Below are 21,683 nucleotides of genomic sequence, written 5' to 3' on the forward strand. Positions count from 1 at the left end.
TGGCGGTCGGAGCTGTTCATACCCCGGCCGCTTTGCCCGGTCCGCTTGCCTCTAGACCGGCCGGGCGCTGTGCCTCGTCTTGGTGTCCCCGCAAAGAGCAATGCCAGCCGGGAGCGGGAGCGCTGCCGGGACCTCCTGGCCCCTGGGGCTGCGCCACCGTCCTGCTGCCGCCCTCCTGTGGCCGCTGCGAGGCGACCTCCGGCCGCGCTGCGGGCCCCCTCCCACGGCCGGTGACATCACCGCATTCCCGTCCCGGCTCCTCCCGCCTGCAGCTGCAGTGACAGGCGAGCCGGGCCCGGTGGCGGAGAGGAAGTGCGGGGCCGCCGCGCCGCGCCGAGCCAGTCCCAGCCGAGGCCGGCTCCCGGGCGGCTCGGGTGACAGTGTCGCGGCCGCCGGGCGCAGCGCCGGGCACGCGCCGGGCAGAGCCGAGCGCCAGGCGGACGCTTCAGCAGAGACGCGGGGAAAATGGCTGATGACTTTGGCTTCTTCTCGTCGTCGGAGAGCGGGGCGCCCGAGGCGGCGGAGGAGGACCCGGCGGCTGCCTTCCTGGCCCAGCAGGAGAGTGAGATCGCGGGCATAGAGAATGACGAGGGTTTCGGGGCACCTGCCGGCAGCCATGCGGCCCTCTCCCAGCTGGGACCTGCGAGTGGGGGTGAGTCAGTACAGGGGCCTGGGAACTGGGGGCTCCTGGGGCTCGCACCGGATACCTGGCCGCGCAGACCCGGCCTCGGGGCCCTGCGGTGGAGAGAAAAGGGCCTGCTGTGGCCAGCCAGGAGCAGGCCTAGGGCTGAGAGGGACCTGGTAGATATGGGGAGGAATCTTGTTGGATTCTGAGGCCCTGCCTGGCGTCTGTGGACCTGGTGGCTCCACGGACAGGAATTTGTCATGACATTTCATCCCAGGGCCAGCTCCACCACTGCCTGGCTCTGGAATCCAACATAGCCTGGCCCTGAGAGTCCCTTCTGAACCTCCCCCCTTGGCTGGTTGTCCCAGACTCCCAGCTAAGCCCTGCAGGTGTGGGCAGAACCACAGACCTCCCAGCTCCTCAGTCCTAGCTCTTGCCTACAGCTGGCAAAAGCAGAGGACGCTCAGTGCACCAAGAACTCACAAACCTCTCCTGGGGACCACCTGCCATCCTGCAGCCACTGGGTTAGCCACTTTACTTACATTTAGTCATTTCCTATGCATTATTAAACCCATTTCAGAGATGGCAAAACTGAGGCTCAAAAGGTACACTACTGAAACAACTAGTAAGTGGCAGTGAGGATTTAAACCTGTTTCTGTCAGACTCTAAGCCCTCTCCACCTGACCACACTGTCTTCCATATGCCTGGCTCTGAGTTAGACACCAAGGTGGGGGTAGGGGCACAAAGGGCTTCAGTCAGATGTGGTGCTAGCCTCCTGGGGGTTTCTAACTGTCTATTAATGGTTTTCCATGGTGGTCCAGGGCTACTGTGGTTAGCTTTAGAATCAGGGTCCAGGTCTGGTCCCTTTGATAGCGTGTTTATCAATGATACTCCTGTTCTGGTTCTGGCTGGAAAGAACAGTTTCTTAAAATATTTAGCTAAAAAGTAGATACCTTCATGGGTGCCTCCAAAACAGCCTGTGCTTCTTGTTAATGTTTTCATTTTGGTTGGGGTTTATGGGCCTGTTGGAATTAGTGGTAGCTTACATAATTTAAAAAAAATGTTCCTTATCGTCGTATTTGTTTTTATTCAACCTTTACTGAGTGCCTACTGTGTGCCAGGACCACTGGGGATATAGAAATGAATAGGACAGTTTCTGTGGCTGTAGGAGCTTGAAGCATCTCAGTACCCCATTGATAAAAGAAATGAAACAAGCCTTTTGTAACATCTAAGAAACTGGAGGCCCAGAGAGCCTGAGTGTCTTGCCCAAAGTCTCACAGCCATGAGTGACAGATCTGAGACTTGATCCTAACCCTCCCAACTTTGGGCCCCACACTCTTTCAAATGATGTGGCCATCACCCTAGGAGGTAATGGGATGGAGGGGTGGCTTTGTGACCCAACCAGGCCAAGAGTGGAGTCTTCTCCAACAGCAGCTCCTAGCACCTCATCATGGATGCTCACACATTACAGGGAACTCCTAGGAAATGCCTGCCTATAGTCATGCACCAGTATTCATTAGTCCACACCTCCTTGAAACCACCAGTTTTTTCAATCTGGCTTGGCCTGCGGGAGGCCCTGCTGAGAAGAGCTGTTATCAGAACCCTCTGAGAGAGAAGGGCAGGTAGAAACTAGGCTAAGGACAGCCAGAGGCGTCTGGGAGTTGAGCAGGTTGTGGCCTATCCCAGGACAGTGGGGCTCCAGGGGCTTACAGCCTGGATGAGAGGTTCCCTTTGTGGCAGGAGTGGGGTACAGATTGACCCCAGACTGGAGGTAGCAGGGAGAAAAGCAGAGACATGGCCCTCTGAAAGCCTTCCAGACTCATACTTGCTGAAGCTGCAAATGTTCAGCTGCCCTCCTAAGTGGGACCTGAAGATCAGGGAGGTAATATGGGATGATGGCTCAGTAGGTGGCCAGACTGCATGGAGATGATCTGACCTTCCTAGGCTTAGATGGTGCTGAGCAAGTAATCTTTCCTAACCAGCGATAGTGCCAGAAACCAGGATAGGATGGAGAAAAAGTGCCTTGGCCTGTTGGGAGCTGGAGGAAGCTGGCTTCCGGAGCTGCCACCAATCAACACTTCTGTGGCTGTTCTCTTAGATGTTGCCACTGTGCTGACTGCCCTGCTGTTGGACTCCCTGTTACCCCTGGGGAAAGAGGTATCCGATATAGGCCTGCACCTCAGCCACATTGAGCCTCTCCTCTGGGGCTGGATCTGTGGCCAGCCTGAGCAATGGACACTTTGTTTCCATTCATCAGCCTTGGGTAGGGCCCCAGAAGGTTTACATTTTCAAACCCAGATTTCTGAGCCCTGGCCTGGCTCTGCCCCTGACTTGCCCAGTCAGTTCCTGGCAAGCCTGTTTCCCCTGCTGGGCCTCAGTAAGCTCCCAGGAATGTTCTGGACCCTGTCTGCCCTTGTTCCAAAAGGGGTCAGGAATCTGAGGGAAGCAACACCCACAGGGTTATCTGTGGGACTCATATCTGCTGCGCTTCTAGTCTGCAGGCCTCTGACTATGGACGTATGATTATAAATGTGCAATAATCAGAAAGCATTGTGGGAACAGATACTCAATTCTGTGTGTGGGTGTGTGTGGATTCTCGAAGAGCCTGAAATTTCATCTCCAGAGGAGCAGTCAGGGGACTGAGAAACTGAGGCAGAGACTTTTGAAAGGCCAAGGTAGGCACAAGGACTGTGGACCAGGGACCTGAGACTGGTCTGGTCAGAGTGGGGTGGGGCCTCCAGAAAGGCCAAGTGTACAGACTGACATAATCATGAATGTACCCTGATAGCATTAGGCCCTGGTAGAGGAGATGTCCCAGGAGAAGCCCCTTCACAGAAGATGCTGCCACTAAAACTCCATCAGCTCCCTGCTGACCGAGGGATGAGGCCACCTATATAGGAGAAGCCCTAGCTGAATGGGTAGGAATGACAGCTGACATAGTTGGTCAGAAGCAATCACTGTTTGAAAATAGTCAATTATAATGTATATCAACCAGGGATTATTTCCATAAGATTAAGTATCCCTCCTTTCAGTCCCCAGGCTGAAGTCACTGTGGTTCCTGCTTACAGCTCTATCTGGCTGGTAAAGGGGTACTTGTCTGTCTGTGGGAAGCTGGTGTGGCCTCCTGTGGCTCTTTGGCAGGAGGTATCACAGTTTCTGAGATGCCTTAGGCAGACCTTGCAGGTAGCAGTGGGCCCAAAAGAGCAATTCACCTTCCATTTAGCCGGCACTTGCTGCTCAACTGTTCACCCATTCTGTGCAGGAACCCTTAGGAGCTGAACACGATACAGAGACTGCCTTGAGAAGGGAGTGCATGACCCTTGGAAGGTCACAAATAACTGCATAAGAGTGTGGGGGATGCTATACAATATTCTGCGATATCCCAGAGCTGGAACCTTCCATCAGTGTCTAGGGAAGTAGGGGAAGTGATAGAGGGCTTCCCAAAGGAGGTGACCTGTGAGCTGGGCCTTGGAGAATGGCTCCAGAGAGCATTCTTTAGAGAGAGAAGCAGGAAGAAAGGCATGGGGTGCAGACTGCTGTGTTTGGAGAAGGAGGAAACCAGAATAGGTTTTGTGAGAGGGACTGGTGGGAAGTGAGGCAGGGAAGTAAGTGGGCAGGGCCAGAGTGTAGAGGTTCTCACGTACTATGGTCTGAGGTTTGACGTACTCATTCAACAAATATTTATTGAGCCTCTAGTATGTGCCAGGCACGGTTTTATTTTATTTTATTTATTCTTATTTATTATTTTTTTTAGTGTTTATTTATTTTTGAGACAGAGACAGAACCTGAGCGAGGGAGGGGCAGAGAGAGAGGGAGACATAGATTCTGAAGCAAGCTTCAGACTCCGAGCTGTCAGTACAGAGCCCGATGCGGGGCTTGAACTCACAAACCCGCAAGATCATGACCTGAGACGAAGTTGGACGCTTAACCGACTGAGTCACCCAGGCGCCCCGCCACACACTGTGTTAGATGCTGGGCCCCAGCAGGGGACAAAACAAAGTCCCTGCCCTCACGAGGGTCCATTCAAGTGGGGAAGGTGCATAATAGGCACATGCACAAAAAAGCCCATCAGGCTGAGGGGTAAGTAGAGAAATACTGCAGGGGCAGGAGGGAGCGGTGCCAGAGGGGTAAATGTCCGGGGTGGTCAGGGAAGGCCTCTAATAAGACAACATTTGGGCAGAGGCTGAAGAGAGAGTAAGGGAACAGCCTGTGTGGCTATGGGTAGGAAGCCCTTCCAGGCAGAGGGAACAGTCCCAAAGGCAGGAGCAGGCCCTACGGGCCACTGCAGTTCATGAGAGGTGGATATTTTTCTGGTTTGTTTTTATTATATTTTTAATCAGAAGAGTGACATAGGTAAGTGTATGCTTTACAAAACATCAACCCTGGCAGATGGTTTGAAAGAGGGTTGGGAGAGTGTGCCACTGGAGTCAGGGAGGCCTGTGAGTGGACAAAAGCCATCCATTCTTTTTCTGATATGTTTTATTCGTGTTTATTTAACACACGTCTCTGAACTCTTACTGTGCCCACCTCTGGAGAAGACAGTGGGGAGGAGAAAGGACACAAGTATGGCCCTCTAGGTGTTTGCCACTAACAAGGCAGATAGAGCGGACAGGGGGCAGAGGGCAGAGGGCAAATTTGAGGGTCACTGTTGCAGCAAAAGCCACAGGAATTTGTGACTAATCAGCTGTCAGGGAAAGGGACCAGGAGGAGTCATTGTTGAGGGCAAAAGAAAATCCTTTTGGGAGGAGCGGAAGGAGGAAAAATAGGCCAGGTGCTGCCTGGTGGGGGCTGCAGTTCCTGCTCTTCCAGGTGGAGCAGTTGCTCAAGGCATAGCAGGGACAGGCAGGGACGCGCTGGGCCCCTCTTCCTTAGCTCTCACAGACACCGCCCTGAGCCTACAGCACCTATATCTCCTCACCAGGCACAGGCTCCACAGGCAATCAGGCCATTCCTAGCCATGGCCGAGGGTGAAGTAATCTCAGGTAGGTGAGGGGCTATTACTGGCTGGGTGGCTCTTGGCAATCATAAGCCTCTCTGGGCCTCAGTTTGAGTATCTGTAAAATGGGTTGATAACGTCATCACAAAGTTGTGGTGACAATTAAATGTGATAACGGCTGTGAGAAGGATTTGTGAACAGTCATGGATGGAGCCCAACTTATTTATGCATCCAGTATGTCTACGTGGGGAGGGGGTGTTAATACACACATGGGCATAGGCAGAGGATGGCTCAGGGAGCTAATGTAGAACCATTCTGTGCTTGCTTTAAGCTGAGCTATGAATAATGCCATTTCTTTGTTCTCTTTCTAGCTGGTTCTGAGGACATGGGGACCACCATCAATGGAGATGTGTTTCAGGTAAGCAAGACTCTGTGTTAGTCGTGGTAGGGACCAACAGCCTGGGTCTCAAAAACTTATGGCCCCATCATCAGAAGGATTAAGGCTGCAAGTTATTCTGGTCATTATGTCTGATGCATTGGGATGGGGAATATAGATGAGGGTTTTGACATGTTTTCTTTCTTTCTTTCTCCCTTCCTTCCTTCCTTCCTTTCTTCCTTCCTTCCTTCCTTCCTCCCTTCCTCCCTTCCCCCCTTCCCATTGTGTAGGGGAAGGGAGTGAAGAATAAGAACCACTAGAGACAGGGATTGATGATGCATGGCCTCAGGTTGCCCATGGTGATGTCCATCAGGGAGAGAGAGATAAAGTGGCCCACAGTGGCACAGATGCACACTGGGCCCTGCACACATGTGTACCATGGATGGGAGGCTGAACTGACCATCTCTAACATGTCTGAGCATTTTAAGTGGGCAGATCTTTGATCCACTGATTCTACTTCTTAGAATTTTCCCTAAGGAGGGGTGCCTGGGTGGCTCAGTCAGTTAAGCATCTGACTTTGGCTCAGGTCATGATCTCATGGTCTGTGGGTTCGAGCCCCATGTCGGGCTCTGTGCTGACGGCTCAGACCCTGGAGCCTGTTTCAGATTCTGTGTCTCCCTGTCTCTCTGCCCCTCTCCCGCTCACACTCTGCCTCTCTCTCTCTCAAAAAATAAATAAACATTAAAAAAAAAAATTTCCCTAAGGAAAAAATTGGATAAGGACTCCCATACTCCCAGATGTTTGCACGATTATTTATTTTTTTAATGTTTATTTATTTTTTGAGAGAGACAGAGAACAGAGACAGAGACAGAGCATGAGCGAGGGAGGGGCAGAGAAGGAGGAAGACACAGAATCCAACACAGAGCCCAACATGGGGTTTGAACCCACGAACTGTGAGATCATGACCTGAGCCAAAGTCAGATGCTTAACTGACTGAGCTACCCAGGCGCCCCTGCAGGACTGTTTATAAGAGCAGACAAACTATATGGTGAGCATAGCATAACATATACATAAGTTGAATTCCTAAATTGTACACCTGAAACGAATGTAACATTGTATGTCAACTACACTCAAATAAAAAGTTAAAAAAAAAAACAAAAAAACAAACTGGAAACAACCTAAGTGTCCAGCATCAAAGGACTGAGTAGGTAAACTGGAAAACCGTGCTGTTGTTTAAAAGAGCAATCAGAGCTTTCTGTATTGACATGAAAAGAGGCCCACAATATATTAAGTGGAAAAGCCCATTGCAGAATAATATGCACAGTATGGTCCAGGTTTTTATTGTAGAAATCTGTTTGCACAGAATATCTGAAAGGATGTGTACCAACTGTTAACAATGCTTAACAGTGGTTAGCCCCAAGGTTGGGCGTGAGATAAGAAAAAGGCTTTCACTTTCACTGGATTGTTTTAAAATTCCTCATAGTAGTCTTATAACACACACACACACACACACACACACACACACACACACCACCTTTTTCTAGTTAGACTGCCCTCTGTACTTGCCTACTGCCTCCCCTCATTTGTACACAAGTCGGTTTAAGAGTCCATAGACTGGGAGAACGTGGACCACAAATGGCATCCCCAGGACCCCCACAGTTGCAACAGTCCCTCCCCACCCATGCTTAGTTGAGGTAAAGTCTTTGCTGGATGAGGCTTAATTCTCACTGGCTGGGTCAAAGAGCCTTGACCCCTGGGGCTGCAGCTTCAGGATCTCCTGAGCCCCACCCTATTGAAGAGCTGGCCTCCCAAATCCTCAGTGGGGAATAAACAATACTTTCTTATGTAAGAGGGATGGGCTGGTACCTTACACAAGGAACCTAGCCAAGTCCCATTTCTGGAAAATTACTCAACTATCGGCGAGCTAGAAAAGTCAGGCTCTAGGACTTTAGGAACTTTGTGTCCCTTCCGGCCTGAGAGCTCCAAGTAAGCAGCATTTATTCCTGTACAGTTTGGTAGGTCATAGAGCGGCCCCTGTCCTGGGCACACTTAAAAGGACTTCACTTGACCCAAAAAGTCTGTGTCCTAAAGTGGACCTGGAGCTGGAGATATACTTAGGACCACAGAAATACTTAGAACACTATGAGCAAGATAATTGTCCCTTTCGGGGTGCCTGGGTGGCTCAGTCGGTTAAGCGTCTGACTTTGGCTCAGGTCATGATCTTGCGGTCCATGAGTTCGAGCCCCGCGACAGGCTCTGTGCTGACAGCTCAGAGCCTGGAGCCTGCTTCGGATTCTGTGTCTCCCTCTCTCTCTGCCCCTCCCCCACTCACACTCTGTGTCTCTCCTTCAAAAATAAATAAACATTGGGGCGCCTGGGTGGCGCAGTCGGTTAAGCATCCGACTTCAGCCAGGTCACGATCTCGCGCACCGTGAGTTCGAGCCCCGCGTCAGGCTCTGGGCTGATGGCTCGGAGCCTGGAGCCTGTTTCCGATTCTGTGTCTCCCTCTCTCTCTGCCCCTCCGCCGTTCATGCTCTGTCTCTCTCTGTCCCAAAAATAAATAAACGTTGAAAAAAATTATAAATAAATAAATAAACATTAAAATTTTATTTTTTTTAAATAAAGAAATGCCAATGCTTAGGGGCACCTGGGTAGGTCATTCAGTTAAGCGTCTGACTTTGGCTCAGGTCATGATCTCACAGTTTGTGGGTTCGAGCCCTGCATTGGGCTCTGTGCTGACAGCTCAGAGCCTGGAGCCTGCTTCAGATTCTGTGTCTCCCTCTCACTCTGCCCCTCCCCCACTCATGCTCTGTCTCTCAAAAATAAATAAACATTGAAAGAAAATTAAATTAAATTTAAAAAGAAGATAATTTTCCCTTTCTATAGGTTAGGATCTTGAGGTCTTCTCCTTTCCTGGCCCCCCAGACTTACTTTCTATTCCCCATAGGGAACCCCGGGGCTCCTTCCCTGTCTCAATGGGAACTCTTATTCTCACTGCTAATAATCCAGGTGTGTTTATGTGTAAATCATTTCACTCCATGCCATTCTAGAACCATTACGGGGAGGGGAGGGGTCATGGATGAGATGAGTCACTCAGGAACCTAGTGGCAAAACTGTTCTCCTAGATCTCCTGCCCTGATCTGGTGCCCTTTGTCCCACCCCCTTGTGCTGGAACTGGCTGGCTGCAGCCCCCGAATCTTAGGTAGAAAGCCCATGCATACTTTTTTAGGATTGAGCGTAGACCAGGGTCTGGTTTGTGCTGTGGAAGGAGGACGGGGGGAAGCCTTGCTTGTACATGCCCAACACTGTCAAGTGTCCTGGGCAGAGCTTTCTTACTACATTTCTTATTCTTTACTGGCAGCCTCCGGACCACAAGGGGGTCCAGCTATAAACCTGGTCTTCAAGGCATAAGGATAAGTCTGCCCACACCTATTCCAGTTCCATCTAGCACCGCCAGGGACAGGATAGAAGGCCCCTGCAGGACTCCCCCCCTCCTGCACAAACTCTCTCTCCCCCCACTCACTGCCATCATCCCCCTTTGAGCTACTTAGAGGAATCAACGGCTCAGCTTAGCTTAGCTTTAGATGGACAATCCCAAAGACGGATATGCTTCATCCTCCTGACTGTCTCCAGAGTCACAGCACATCCTCGGCCAGCCTGACCCAGGGAGGCTCTCATGGTGATGTCCAGCAAAGAGGTCTCTCAGGAGAGGGGCGCTGGCAACTGGACCAAGATAAGCCTGGCCCTGACTGTGGCTTCCTGCTTTTTGGTCCTGGCCATTCCTGCCCCCTTCTCTGTTAAGCTTGGGGGTGCTCAGAGCATTCCTACAGCCACTGGGGAGCCCACCTGAGCTGCCAGCCTGCAGCTGACCCGATTTCCTCTCTGGGACACTCAAGTGGTTAAAGAGGAGCCCTGCTGTGGCCCCCAACCTCGCTGCTCACTGGCAGGGGTTGGGAAAATAAGTCCACAGAGCAGCCAGAGAAGAGGAGCCAGTAAACGACTTCCCAGGACTCAGTGTGCTGGCAGCACTGTGGTGCTCTTCCTGGACATGGTGCAACATGGGCCGGCATGCACAGGGCATGCTGGGCCCCAGCAGTGAGCCACACAGCCCTGCTGGCCCCCACACATGCACATCCTCTCCAGGTTACAAGGGGCCCACGGCAGTTATCCCATGTGGGCCCTGCTTCACACTCCGAGTGGGATGTCGCCACTCCCATTCATTATCTATTTATATTTTTAAGAAAGTTTATTTATTTTGAGAGAGAGTGTGTGTGTGCATGCGAGCAGAGGGGGGGCAGAGAAGGAAGGAGAGAGAGAGAATCCCAAACAGGCTCCACGCTGTCAATGCAGAGCCCAATGCGGGGCTTGGACCTGTGAACCATGAGATCATGACCTGAGGCAAGATCGAGAGTCGGATGTTTAACCTACTGAGCCACCCAGGTGCCCTTCGGGGTGACGTTTGTAAAGGCAAATCGACCAGCTGTTGTCCTCTTCAAAGAAGCTCGCTTGTAATGGAGGACAGAGACCCGGAGAGGAGTGATGCTAGTGCAGGATGGTAAGGCTCAGATACAGGGGTGGTATGAAGAGCTAGGAATCCAAGGGGCACCTGGGTGGCTCAGTCGGTTAAGCGTCTGACTTTGGTTCAGATCATGATCTCAAGGTTCCTGAGTTCGGGCCTCCATCAGGCTCTGTGCTGACAGCTCAGAGCCTGGAGCTCGCTTCGGATTCTGTGTCTCCTTCTCTCTCTGCCCCTCTCCTGCTCACTCTCTGTCTCTGTCTCTCTCTCAAAAAATAATTTTTAAAAATCTAAAAAAAAAAAGCGAGGAATTTGAGTTCTTAACAGTGTGTCAGGCATCACCCAAGAGCTTTACATGTAAGCTCATTTCATCCTCCCGACACCCCTATGATGTAGGGTCTGTCATTATTCCCACTTTACAGACCAAGGGGAGGACACACCGAGAGGTTTAATAGCTTGCTCTAGTTAGACAGCTGGGAAGAGCTGGGACTTGAACCAGGCCAGGTGCTGCACTGAATCAGGGAGTACAATAGGGAGGGGATGCTCTAAGTGGGTTTCCAGGCTGCCCGGGGGCATGTGGTGGTCTTGGCTGATAGGAAAGTGTGTGCAAAGTACAGAGGGTGAGGCAGTCTGTGTGGGCCTTGCCCAGAGCCTGGGCCTGCTGCAGAGAGGTGTGTGGGTAAGAGAGAGATGGGGGATGGGCCGGGGGGGGGTCACTTGGAGGAGTGGGAAGTCTCTAATCTTGGGCAAGTAGACTTATCTGAGAGACCGAGTAAGCGTGTCACAAATCACGTGACACAGAAGTGACTTTGGTCCCTGCTGCTACGTGGCCAGTAAGTTCACACCCAGGAATTCAGTTGGAATCTCAGCTCCACCAGTTCCCAGCTGGGTGACCCTGGGACTCTAGAGCTAGAATTTCTCTACCTATAAAACACCGATCATAAAGTCCGTCGTGTAGTGTTGTAAAGATCAAAGAGAACTGTTTAATTGTGATTTTCTGTAAGTTTTAAAGCACTATAACCTGGGAATCTTAATTTTAGGGCAGGTTTTATGGAGATGGTGGGCCTGAAGGACACCAGTGTTACACAATTCCTGCTCAAGAGACCCTTCTCCAGCCCACACCCCCCACCATTTCTCCTCCCATGCCTGGCAGCATCAATGTACCCAGAATTTCCCAAAGGCACTGGCCCCACAAGGTCCTTAATGCTGTTGGCTCTGGTCTGAAATGACCTTTCCATGTCTCTTCCCGTCCTGCTATACCCCCAGGCTAAAATGGCTGTGTCCTCTCTTGACCCCTCTCTTTATCTGACCTGTGTTATAGTGCATAGCCCAGCCATGGTCCTCATTTGTGAGGGACTCTCCATGCCAGACTCCCTAAGGGAATGGGTTGTCTTACTCATCCCTGTCCCCAAGCCCAAGCATATGATAATTCATTCAATGAATGTTCTAGAAATCCTGCAGCGGGCCTTCCCTGTTTTAGGTACTCTACAGAGGTAGGCTTGGGACTCACTTACTTGATTGGGGCAGCTGGGAGACAGATTGTAAACACGTAAACAAACAAGTCATTTCAGATAGCAAGTAGTGCCATGAGGACAATGAAACCCGGCACCTGAATAAACACATATACACAAAAGTAACTGCAGTTGTCTGCAGATGGGACATTCTAGAAGATTGGGCAGGAGGCCTGGCGGCCTGGCCTCAGGACAGTCTTGTTCCAAAGGGGGCAGGGTGGGGCTCACTCAGCATTAGTGATCAACTTGTGTTCTCCAGATTAGGGCCCTTGGGTGTGGTGAGAGACTGTCTAAATTGAAGTGTAATGCTGTGCTGGAAAGAGGAATAGGGCAGTGTTCCAACTGTCCCACCCAAGGCTGGGCCTGAGCCCAGGGAGGTGCCAGGCTACATACCCTGCTCTGGGCCTGCCCTTCCCTCTCCCCCCAGACAGCTGGAGACTGCAGCCCTCCTGTTCCCTGCTGTGTGCTCCTTCACCCTGGCTGCCCACACCCCTTTGGGCAAGCGTTTACCCAGCACTTCCTCTGATCTGGGCACATCAGGCTCCAGGGATATTTATCCATGCAGCCACTGCTTATTGAGCACTGATGTGTGCCAAGGACAGTGGGGAGCACTCCTGGACAGAGGGCGCCCCAGACACTGTCTTGTGGGGAGAAGACATTAAACACCAAAGTTCCTGACAGTTTTGATGAGTGCTTGAAAGAAGAGCACAGGGAGCGATGGAAGGATGGAACAGGGAACCAGAGGCTATAAATAAGGTCCAGCTTTGCCCACCAGGACCTCCTGGTTCAGCGGGGAGACTCTTGTGCAGAAGGTGAAGGCCGTGATAGAGCACAGAGAAGAAGGGGTGTGAAATCTGCCAAGGGGGTGGATATCCCAGAGCTGGTGACTTCAGAGCTGGAAACTCGTGGGATGGAACAAGATTTCATCAGCTGGAGAAGGGAGGGGAGACAATTGCAGCTAAAGCAGGAGACAGAGGCGGGGCTGCAGGAGTGTGTGGGGTGTGTGAAGACTGGAATGTGTAGGACCAGCAGAGTGCCAGAGGAGGAGGCAGGAGATGGGGCTGGACTGGAAAAGGTTTCTGGCTTTGCGAGACCAGAGGGGAACCACATCCTTGCTGGGCTGAGCTCTCAGCCCCAGCACTTGGGAGTCCCTAGCTCGGGCAGGCAGCACAGGGAAGTGGGCAGAGCCCTGGCCTGGGAGTCAGAAGCCTGGATGCCTGCCACTACAGCATGCCATCTTTCCTGGCCTCAATTTCCTCCCCTATAAAATGAGAATGAATAATTATGATAATTATGATAATTCTACCATTCATTGAGCCATCACCCCATGCCAGGCACTCTTCTTCTTCTTCTTCTTCTTCTTCTTCTTCTTTTAAGTTTATTTATTTATTTTGAGAGAGACAGAGAGAGTGCAAGTGAGGGAGGGGCAGAGAGAGAAGAAGAGCGGGGGAATCCCAAGCAGGCTCGGCACAGTCAGTGCGCAGAGCCCAATGCAGGGCTCGAACCCGCAAAACCATGAGATCATGACCTGAACTGAGATCAAGAGTCAGGCACTCAACTGACTGAGCCACCCAGGCGCTCCCAGGCACTCTTCTAAATGTCTTACAAATACTGTCACGTCAAATGCTCACAACAGCTCTTAGAAGTAGTTTTATTATTATTCTCATTTTCCGATGAAAAAACAGGCCCAGCAAGGCTTATACCACTGTGCAGTCTTAGCCATGGCCATCCTGCCTATCCCAGCACTGCCTGTTCACTTAGCAGATGCTAATTGAGTATCTTCTGTGTGTCAGGCACTGTGCTGGGCACAGAGGACAGGGTGATGAGCAGGCTAGGCAAGGACCCTACTGTCACGAAGGTGACATTCTGATGGAGAAGGCAGACAATGGACAAGCAAACATAAAGTGAGATTTTTTTCAGACTGTGTAAGTGCTAGTGGGTGAATAAGATTGTAATAGAGAGAGACTTTAGTAATAATAACACAAGGGACTCACTGTGCCAAGAAGTGTTCAAAATCTTTTCCATTTTTTAATATATATTCTTAAAATATTTACTGATTTGAGAGAGAGAGAAAGAGAGGGCAAACGCAGGGGAGGGGCAGAAAGAGAGGGAGAGAGAGAATCCCAAGCAGGCTCCACACTGTTTTCTTAGAGCCTGATGCAAGGCTTGATCTCACGAACCATGAGTTCATGACCTGAGCCGAAATCAAGAGTTGGACACTCAACCGATTGAGCCACCTAGGTTCCTCCGAATCCTTTACATGTTAAAACTGATTTCAACCTTACATCAGTGTTAAGGTGGATAGTCTTACTGAGCCTGCTTCATGATGAGGAAAGTGAGGCACAGGGAGGCTGAGTGACTTTCCCAGAGTCCCCCAGTGGGAAGATTGCTGGCAAAGGGCACAGCAAGTATAGAGGCAGGGTCTAGTCATAGTCACCAGAGGCAGCAGGTGGGAGATTGTTGGGGACTGCTGGGAAATCCAGATGCAGGGGGTGTCTTGGCAGTCAGGCAGCAGAGACAAAGGGGCGGGTGCACGAGCTGTGCACGCTGCTGTGTATTTGTGCCCTAGGAGGCTAACGGTCCAGCAGACGGCTATGCGGCGATTGCCCAGGCTGACAGACTGACTCAGGAACCTGAGAGCATCCGCAAGTGGAGAGAGGAGCAGAGGAAACGGCTGCAGGAGCTGGGTAAGGGCCAGGCTGAGGTTCGGAGCAGCTCCAGCTGGGTTGACTGTGGGATATGGTGGGGGGTGGGGAATCCTTAGGATAGAGGACCCCCTTCCCCCTGCACTGCCTTAATATGGGTATTAGGTGAGGTTGGGCCCTGAGGCTGCCTGCCAAGGCCAAGGGGAGAAGCAGCCAGGGCAGCTGTGCTCTCACATTCTTACAAGAAAGCTGCCACTTATTCTCCTGTTGGGATCGCAGATGCTGCCTCCAAGGTGACAGAACAGGAGTGGCGGGAGAAAGCCAAAAAGGACCTGGAGGAGTGGAACCAGCGCCAGAGTGAGCAAGTTGAGAAGAACAAGATCAACAACCGGTGAGAGGAGCTATGGGGACATGAGGGCAGCTATAGAAATTTGAGGAGGCCGTGGGGATCTGAGGGGACTATGGGGACATGAGGGGACTGTGGGGACATAAGGGGGCTGTGGGGACATGAGGGGACTGTGGAGACATGAAGGGACTGTGGGGACACGGGTCTGTGAGGACACGAGGGGACTATGGGTACATGAGGGGACTGTGGGGAGATGAGGGGGCTGTGAGGACACGAGGGGGCTGTGGGGACATGAGGGGGCTGTGAGGACCTGAGGGGACTGTGGGGACACGAGGGCGCTGTGGGGACACAAGGGGGCTGTGAGGACATGAGGGGGCTGTGGGGACATGAGAGGATTTATGGAGACAGGAGGGAGCTGTGGGGACATGAAGCCAGCCACGCAGACAGTGAGACAAGTTATGGGATGGGAACTGTCTTGAGGATGGCGATTTAGTGGCAAGAACATAGAGGAAGTAGAAGCAGAAACCTTCAGGGCTGCTTCCTCAGCTGCTTGTGGAGTTCAGAGTCCTTCAGAGGTGGTACACTGTTGAACTGTCATCTTAACACAACAGAGAGAAGCAAGTTCTGCAGTCAGCAGAAGAGGTCCCAGGACCCTGGCATGGGAGCCAGACTGTCCGGGGCCCAGCAGTTAGCGTCACAGGGAGCACAGGCCTGGCTGGGAGTGAAGAACCAACCTGGGTAGAGGATTTTACTGCCTGTAGAAATGGCAACACTTCAACCCGGAGAGGCTAAAGAATAAAAGGAAGTTAGTGGCTCGTGTAACTGAAAAGGCTGGGGTGGGACTCCAGGTACACTAGGCTCAGGGGCTCAGACAAAGTGGACTGGTGCTCACTTTTACTGTCTCTCCATGCAGCATTCCCCTCTTGTCCTGGGATGGGGCAGAAGGATGGCCACCAGAAGCTCCAGGCTTCTGCCATTCTCTTGGCAACTTCAGTGAAAATAGCATCTTGTTCCCAATAGCTCAGCTGAAATCCTCAACCTGACCCTCACTGGTTTGGTGTAGGTCCTGTGCCCATTCCAGGCCCAGTGACTGTGCGGGGGGAGGGACCCTGATAGTTCAGCGATAGTGTGCATGAGGTCAGTCTCACCCAAACCACAGGGACTGAAGTGGGGCCAGCCTGATCCTGCAAAAGACAATCAGGGGCCCTTCCTGGAAGGGGCGGATGGATGCTGGGCAGGCAGGCAGTGGATGCCCACCAGAGGGTACCTGCATGGACATGGTCTCAGACCACTTCTGAGACTCTGGCCAGCAGCTCTGCCTTTGAGGCTGTGTCCTTCAAGGTACTTGGCCTGCCCAGAAAGGAAAGGCTGGCTCTGGGAAGCTGCCGCACTTCTGTTCAAGAAGCTGCTGCACGCCAGGCTCTGGGTTGGGTCCTGGGGAAACAGAGCTGAGGACCCCGTCGGTATCCTGGAAGAGCTCAGAGGAGACAAGCACACATGTGCAGGTGAACTCAACAGTAGAGCTCTCTGCAAGAAGGCCATGGAAGCAAGGGCTGTGGGTGGAGGAGAGACCTCTGTATCTGAGGACCTGGGCTTGGGAGGATGACTAGAAGTTCATTAGGGAAAAGAGGGCAGCGTTGGGGGAGGGTATTCTAGATCAGGGAACAGCATAGTATGAAAGAAAGGATGTTGTGTCTCAGGCACCGGGGAGTCAGGGAGTGGTAGGAGGGAAGACAGGAAGGAGGGGTCATGGGTGGAGGGCCTCCAATAACAGGGCTGGATAGACGGGGTGGTGAGGAGCCACCGAAGATTTGTGAACAGGACAAGTAATACGACCGGCGCAGTTTTAAAAGAGGCACTCAGGCCGGTGGAGGATCCCTGCTCTCTCCGGGTTGTGGATAGTTGCCAAGCGTTACAGAACTGTGCTTCCTAACACGCTCCAACTGGAGGTACTAACGCTGTCTCCCTTTCTCTTTAACCCTCTGCCTGTCTGTCTTGCCATCTGTCTTCCCCCACCTAACCCTTCTCTCTCAAGGATCGCTGACAAAGCATTCTACCAGCAGCCAGATGCTGATATCATCGGCTATGTGTACGTGTCTTCTTTGCTCCTCTGTCAGGGACCAGGAGAGGGCGAGAGACCCCTTGTGGGGCTGGCACGGTTTCTTGAGTCTCCTGCTTGTGGGGTATAAATGAGGTGGGGGTGGCAATGACCAGAGCAGGTGGCACTCCAGGGCTAGTGCAGGCACAGACCTTCTCCTCTATCCCTGCGGCAAATGTTTATTGAGTATCTATTCTGCCTGGAGGCAGCTTTGCTAAATCTGAGCAGAGAAAGAATGCACGGGCCATCCCAGCGGGGACAGGCAAATGGTGGGAGGGGCAAATGCAAACAGTCAAACTCCCTCCCTCTGAGAGGCCTCTTAGGGCTGGGAGGTGGGGTGGAGTCTTCTGTTGAACCAAACACGGACTGTCAGAAGCATAAAGAAGAGATGCTCCCAGGAACACTCCCATTCTCTCCTCCTGCCCCCAAGTGCACTGCTCCTCCTCAAAACTTCGGCCCAAGTTTGGCGACAAGACCCTGCCTAGACCACCCAGGTCCCCTCTCACATGTTCCCCTTTGGAGTCCAGTTAGGACTGTGATTAATCTAGACCTGAGATGGCAGAGGCTTCCTCTCATGTCACCCCCAAATGATTGGTAGTGACAGCCTGGAAGATGTGTTGGGGATGTTGAAGCTGAAGGAGAAGCAGTGATGAATGTGTGATGTCTGCCACGTGCGTGTGTGCCAGTATTTGCTGTTCCTTACTCTGGGTTCACCCTCAGCAGGCCTCTGATGCTGTCTGGGCTAACACTTCTCTCACAGAGCACAGGACCCACCTGAGAAACAACCTGTTTTTCAGCCAGTTTTTACTGGGACTCGCCCAGTGCCAGTCTCTGTTCGAACAGGAATAAGGCACAGCCTGTCCCCCCAAGTTGCTCATGGTCAGGAGGGTGTTGTCATAAGGGCGGTATGGAAGGGCACACTGAGCTCCAGGAGCCACCGTCTGCTGGGGGAGCGGCTTCAGAGATGCGGGACCTTCAGTATGAGAAGGAAGGGATGTGCTAGAAGAGAACAAGGGCAGTCTCCATGAGTGGAGTGCTGGGGCTGTGGGGATGGATGGGTGGGAGCTGAGGATGGGAGGTCAGCTTGGGGCTAGTTGCAAAATGCCTGTTGTGCCAGATCTATAAGCTGGGACTTGATCCTAAAAGCAGGATCCACAGGTTTCAAACAGAAGAGTGGGATGACAGGGGCATGGGTGCTGGGGAATATATGACAAGTGGTTGAGCGTTCTTTTTGCGCTTGAGGAAATAGTGCCCAGGGGGCTCCTGAAGAGAGGAAGAGTCTAGATCAGTGTTTCTCAGACTTTTCTGTGCCTGTGAATCACTGACGGATCTGTTGGAGGGAGATTCCAATTCAGTAGGACTGAGGTGAGGCCATGATTCTGCATTTCTAACAAGCCCCATGGTGATGCCAATGCTGCTGGACCATGCACCACACTTTGAACAGCAAGGTTAGAGGAGAGCCTCTTGACCTAGAAGGGACAGCTCCTAAGACAGCACGCCTCCACCCCACTGGTCATCCAACCTCATATAGCCTTTTTCCAAGCCTGCACACACTCACCACTTTGTTAGATTCTCAGGCCAGTGAGACAGATCAGCAAGGTGGAGGCTGATTCTCACTTTATAGGTAAGGAAATATGTACATGGAAGGAAAGGAAGATCACTAGGGAGGGGCCATGTCACCTAATCCAGGGCCAGCTCATTCTTGGCACAGCCTGTAGGCATCACCTAAGAGCTCCCTGCCTGACATGTGCAGAACTGATCCTGCTTGAGATACAGAAGGGGCCATGAGGGGAATGGGGATTTCCAGGGACCCTTGCTGGCCAAATAAGACATAGACCCAGCCCTCTCCACTGGAGATCAGTTATTGTCCTTTTCTTAGATTCCCACATTTGGGTTTTGCCCACTGCACTGTATTTACTGTACTTTGTTTCTCCACTGTTCCTTAATCAGTGGCTTCTAGAACTGTCCATCAGAACTTCTGATGAAGAAACCACCAGTTTTCATCCTAACTTGATTCCAACCAAAAGCAAAGACTCCAATGGAGTATTCCCCAGGCTGTGGTTCCATGGAGATAAGTCATTCTGGGCTAAAAAGAGCTCTATAGTCAAATATGCTTGGAATGTGGTAGATTCTATCTGCATCTTATACTCCACCTTAGAGGTTCAGGATAAACATCAGTACATTCAAGGCTTTGAAAGTCTCGCTTTTAAGATCCTCTTTAACTAAATTTTCTATGTGTATTTGACCAGAATGCTTTTCTGGGGGAATACTTATTGGGTCCATAGAACATAGAAGCAATGCTGAACCAGTTAGTAAGGTGGTTAGTCAATGTCCTACCTCTGTCAAGGTTTTGGAAATGTTTAAAATAGCTGAGGTACTACACTAGTGCCTCCAAAGTTCTTTAGTTGGGATTCCCAACAACTTTTATTTTATTTTATTTTATTTTTATTTTATTTTATTTTGAGAGAGAATGAGTGAGTAGGGGAGAGGCAGAGAGGCAGGGAGAGAAAGAATCCCAAGCAGTCTCCGCACTATCAGCACAAAGCCTGATGCAGGGCTCCAACTCACGAACTGGGAGATCATGACCTGAGCTGAAATCAAGAGTCAGACGCTTAACTGACTGAGCCACTCAGGCGCCCCAGTTGGGAACTCTTGCTGAGGACGTGAGGCCTGCACTCAGACCTGAATGAAAAGAAGCTACAAGCCACGAGCCGGTATAGGGGAAAGCATTCCAGGAAGAGGTGACAGTCAAGTACAAAGGCCCTGAGGCAGGACCAAAGTAGGCTTCCTTTGATGCCAAGGCTGTTTATGGGGACCTGAGGGCATAGGACACAGGGCTAACTCTGGACAGAGGACCCAAGAGTAGGCTGGGCAAAGCAGCTTACTCAATGGGAGCAGAGCATCACTGATTCAGGGGAAAGACAGACAGCAATGAAATCTCTGTCTTTTCTCCACCTGCAGGGCATCTGAGGAGGCTTTCGTGAAGGAATCCAAGGAGGAGACCCCAGGCACAGAATGGGAGAAGGTGGCTCAGCTGTGTGATTTCAACCCCAAGAGCAGCAAGCAGTGCAAAGACGTGTCCCGCCTGCGCTCAGTGCTCATGTCCCTGAAGCAGACGCCGCTGTCCCGCTAGGTGCCTGTTACAAGCATGGCCACAAAGCATGGGCTGGGCCTGGGCACAGGAGGAGCAGCTGCTTCAGCCAGGGGGGGCAGCACCTCCAGCAGCTGCTACACATAGCCTATTCCGTTCCTCCCCATCTCCCGGGGCTGGGAAGGGAACCCTCACCCCTCTCACCCCATTTCCTCCTAGCCCTGTGGCCCAGCCCTTCACACCTCCTCTCAGTCCACAAAATTGTGACTGTCCCTCCTGACGTATTTTTTTTTCTTGGCTTAAAGGGTGTGTTGTTAACTCTTTTTACACTTATTTATTATCATTCTCATTTCTCCGGAAGCCATAACTGGTGTCAGGGCTCAGTTTGTGCTTAGAACTTTCCCAGCTTCATGGCCTTGAGACAAGGTGAGGCTATTCCCCCAGAACCCCTCCCAGCTAGAAGTGGGTGTCCCAACTTGTATATGTCTGCTGCCTCCCTCTCCAGGAGGAAAGACAACCTCTAATGGAATGCTTTTGCAACCTTGATCCTTGCTGATTCTTGAACAAGCCTGTGAGATAGGGATTCTCTTGTTGTCTTGATATAGCCATGGACACCAAGGCTCCCAGAAAGTAAGAAGCTTCAAGTGGGAGGGAAGAGGCAAGACCAGAAGTTCCCAGTGGTAGCTCCCTCTAAACCTGGGTGAGAGGCTGGTGAAGGTGGCTGCTGCCAGACTCCTTTCTTGGGTTTGGCCAGTACCCTCTAGATGGGGAAGGCTCACTGCTCTCTCTCCTTCAGCTGTGCCCCTCTATAGATCTAGGATAATCAGTGACCATACATTCTTCCTCTTCAGCCGAGGTTGCAAACAAGCTATGCTTAAGCCATTGTGACCTGCGCAATGTTTAAAAAGATTTGAGTAACTACCAACTGTACTAGTTTCCTAGAGTTGCCATTACAAAGTACTGCAGCGTCTGGCTTAGAACACACATTTATTGTCTCACCATTCTGGATGTCCAAAGTCCACAATCAAGGTGTCAGCAGGGCCATGGTCCATTGGAAGGCACTAGGGAAGGATCTGTGCAGGCTTCTCTCCCAGCTTCTGGCAGCCTCAGGTATTCTTTGACTTGTAGATGCATCACTACAGCCCTGAGTTCATCTTCGTATCATCTATGCATTGTCTTTCTGTCCAAATTTCTCCTTTCATAACAATGTCAATCAGAATGGATTAAGGCCTACTGCAATGACCTCAGTTCAACTTAATTATCAGTAAAGACCCTATTTCCAAATAAGATCACATTCTGAGATACGGGGTTAGGACTTCAACATACCTTTTTTAGGGGAACACAATACCACCAACCACTAAAAATAGTGGCCTTCATCTTTAAAAGTGCCATAGTCCTCACTACTCCACATTGATTCCTTGAATCTTGAGGCAAGGGTCACCACAACATATAGCTTTAAATTTATAATCTCTGCCTTACAACTGAGAGACCATGATGGGAACAAGAAACTTAGTAGGCCCTAGTCATACACTCCTCCAT

At 51.4% G+C, this 21,683-nt stretch overlaps 1 protein-coding gene across 1 annotated transcript; it reads left to right on the forward strand.

Annotated features, from left to right (window-relative positions):
- The first annotated feature begins 258 nt into the window (after positions 1 to 258).
- On the forward strand, positions 259 to 20,462 carry CLTB (clathrin light chain B). The gene is made up of 5 exons (XM_047864947.1): positions 259 to 652; positions 5,933 to 5,979; positions 14,534 to 14,651; positions 14,889 to 15,000; positions 20,015 to 20,462. Exons 1-5 carry the CDS (start codon positions 466 to 468, stop codon positions 20,184 to 20,186), a joined length of 636 nt encoding a protein of 211 aa, XP_047720903.1. The 5' UTR covers positions 259 to 465; the 3' UTR covers positions 20,187 to 20,462.
- Positions 20,463 to 21,683: the final 1,221 nt, after the last annotated feature.

This window comes from Prionailurus viverrinus, chromosome A1, assembly GCF_022837055.1.
Source record: "Prionailurus viverrinus isolate Anna chromosome A1, UM_Priviv_1.0, whole genome shotgun sequence".
Taxonomy (NCBI): domain Eukaryota; kingdom Metazoa; phylum Chordata; class Mammalia; order Carnivora; family Felidae; genus Prionailurus; species Prionailurus viverrinus.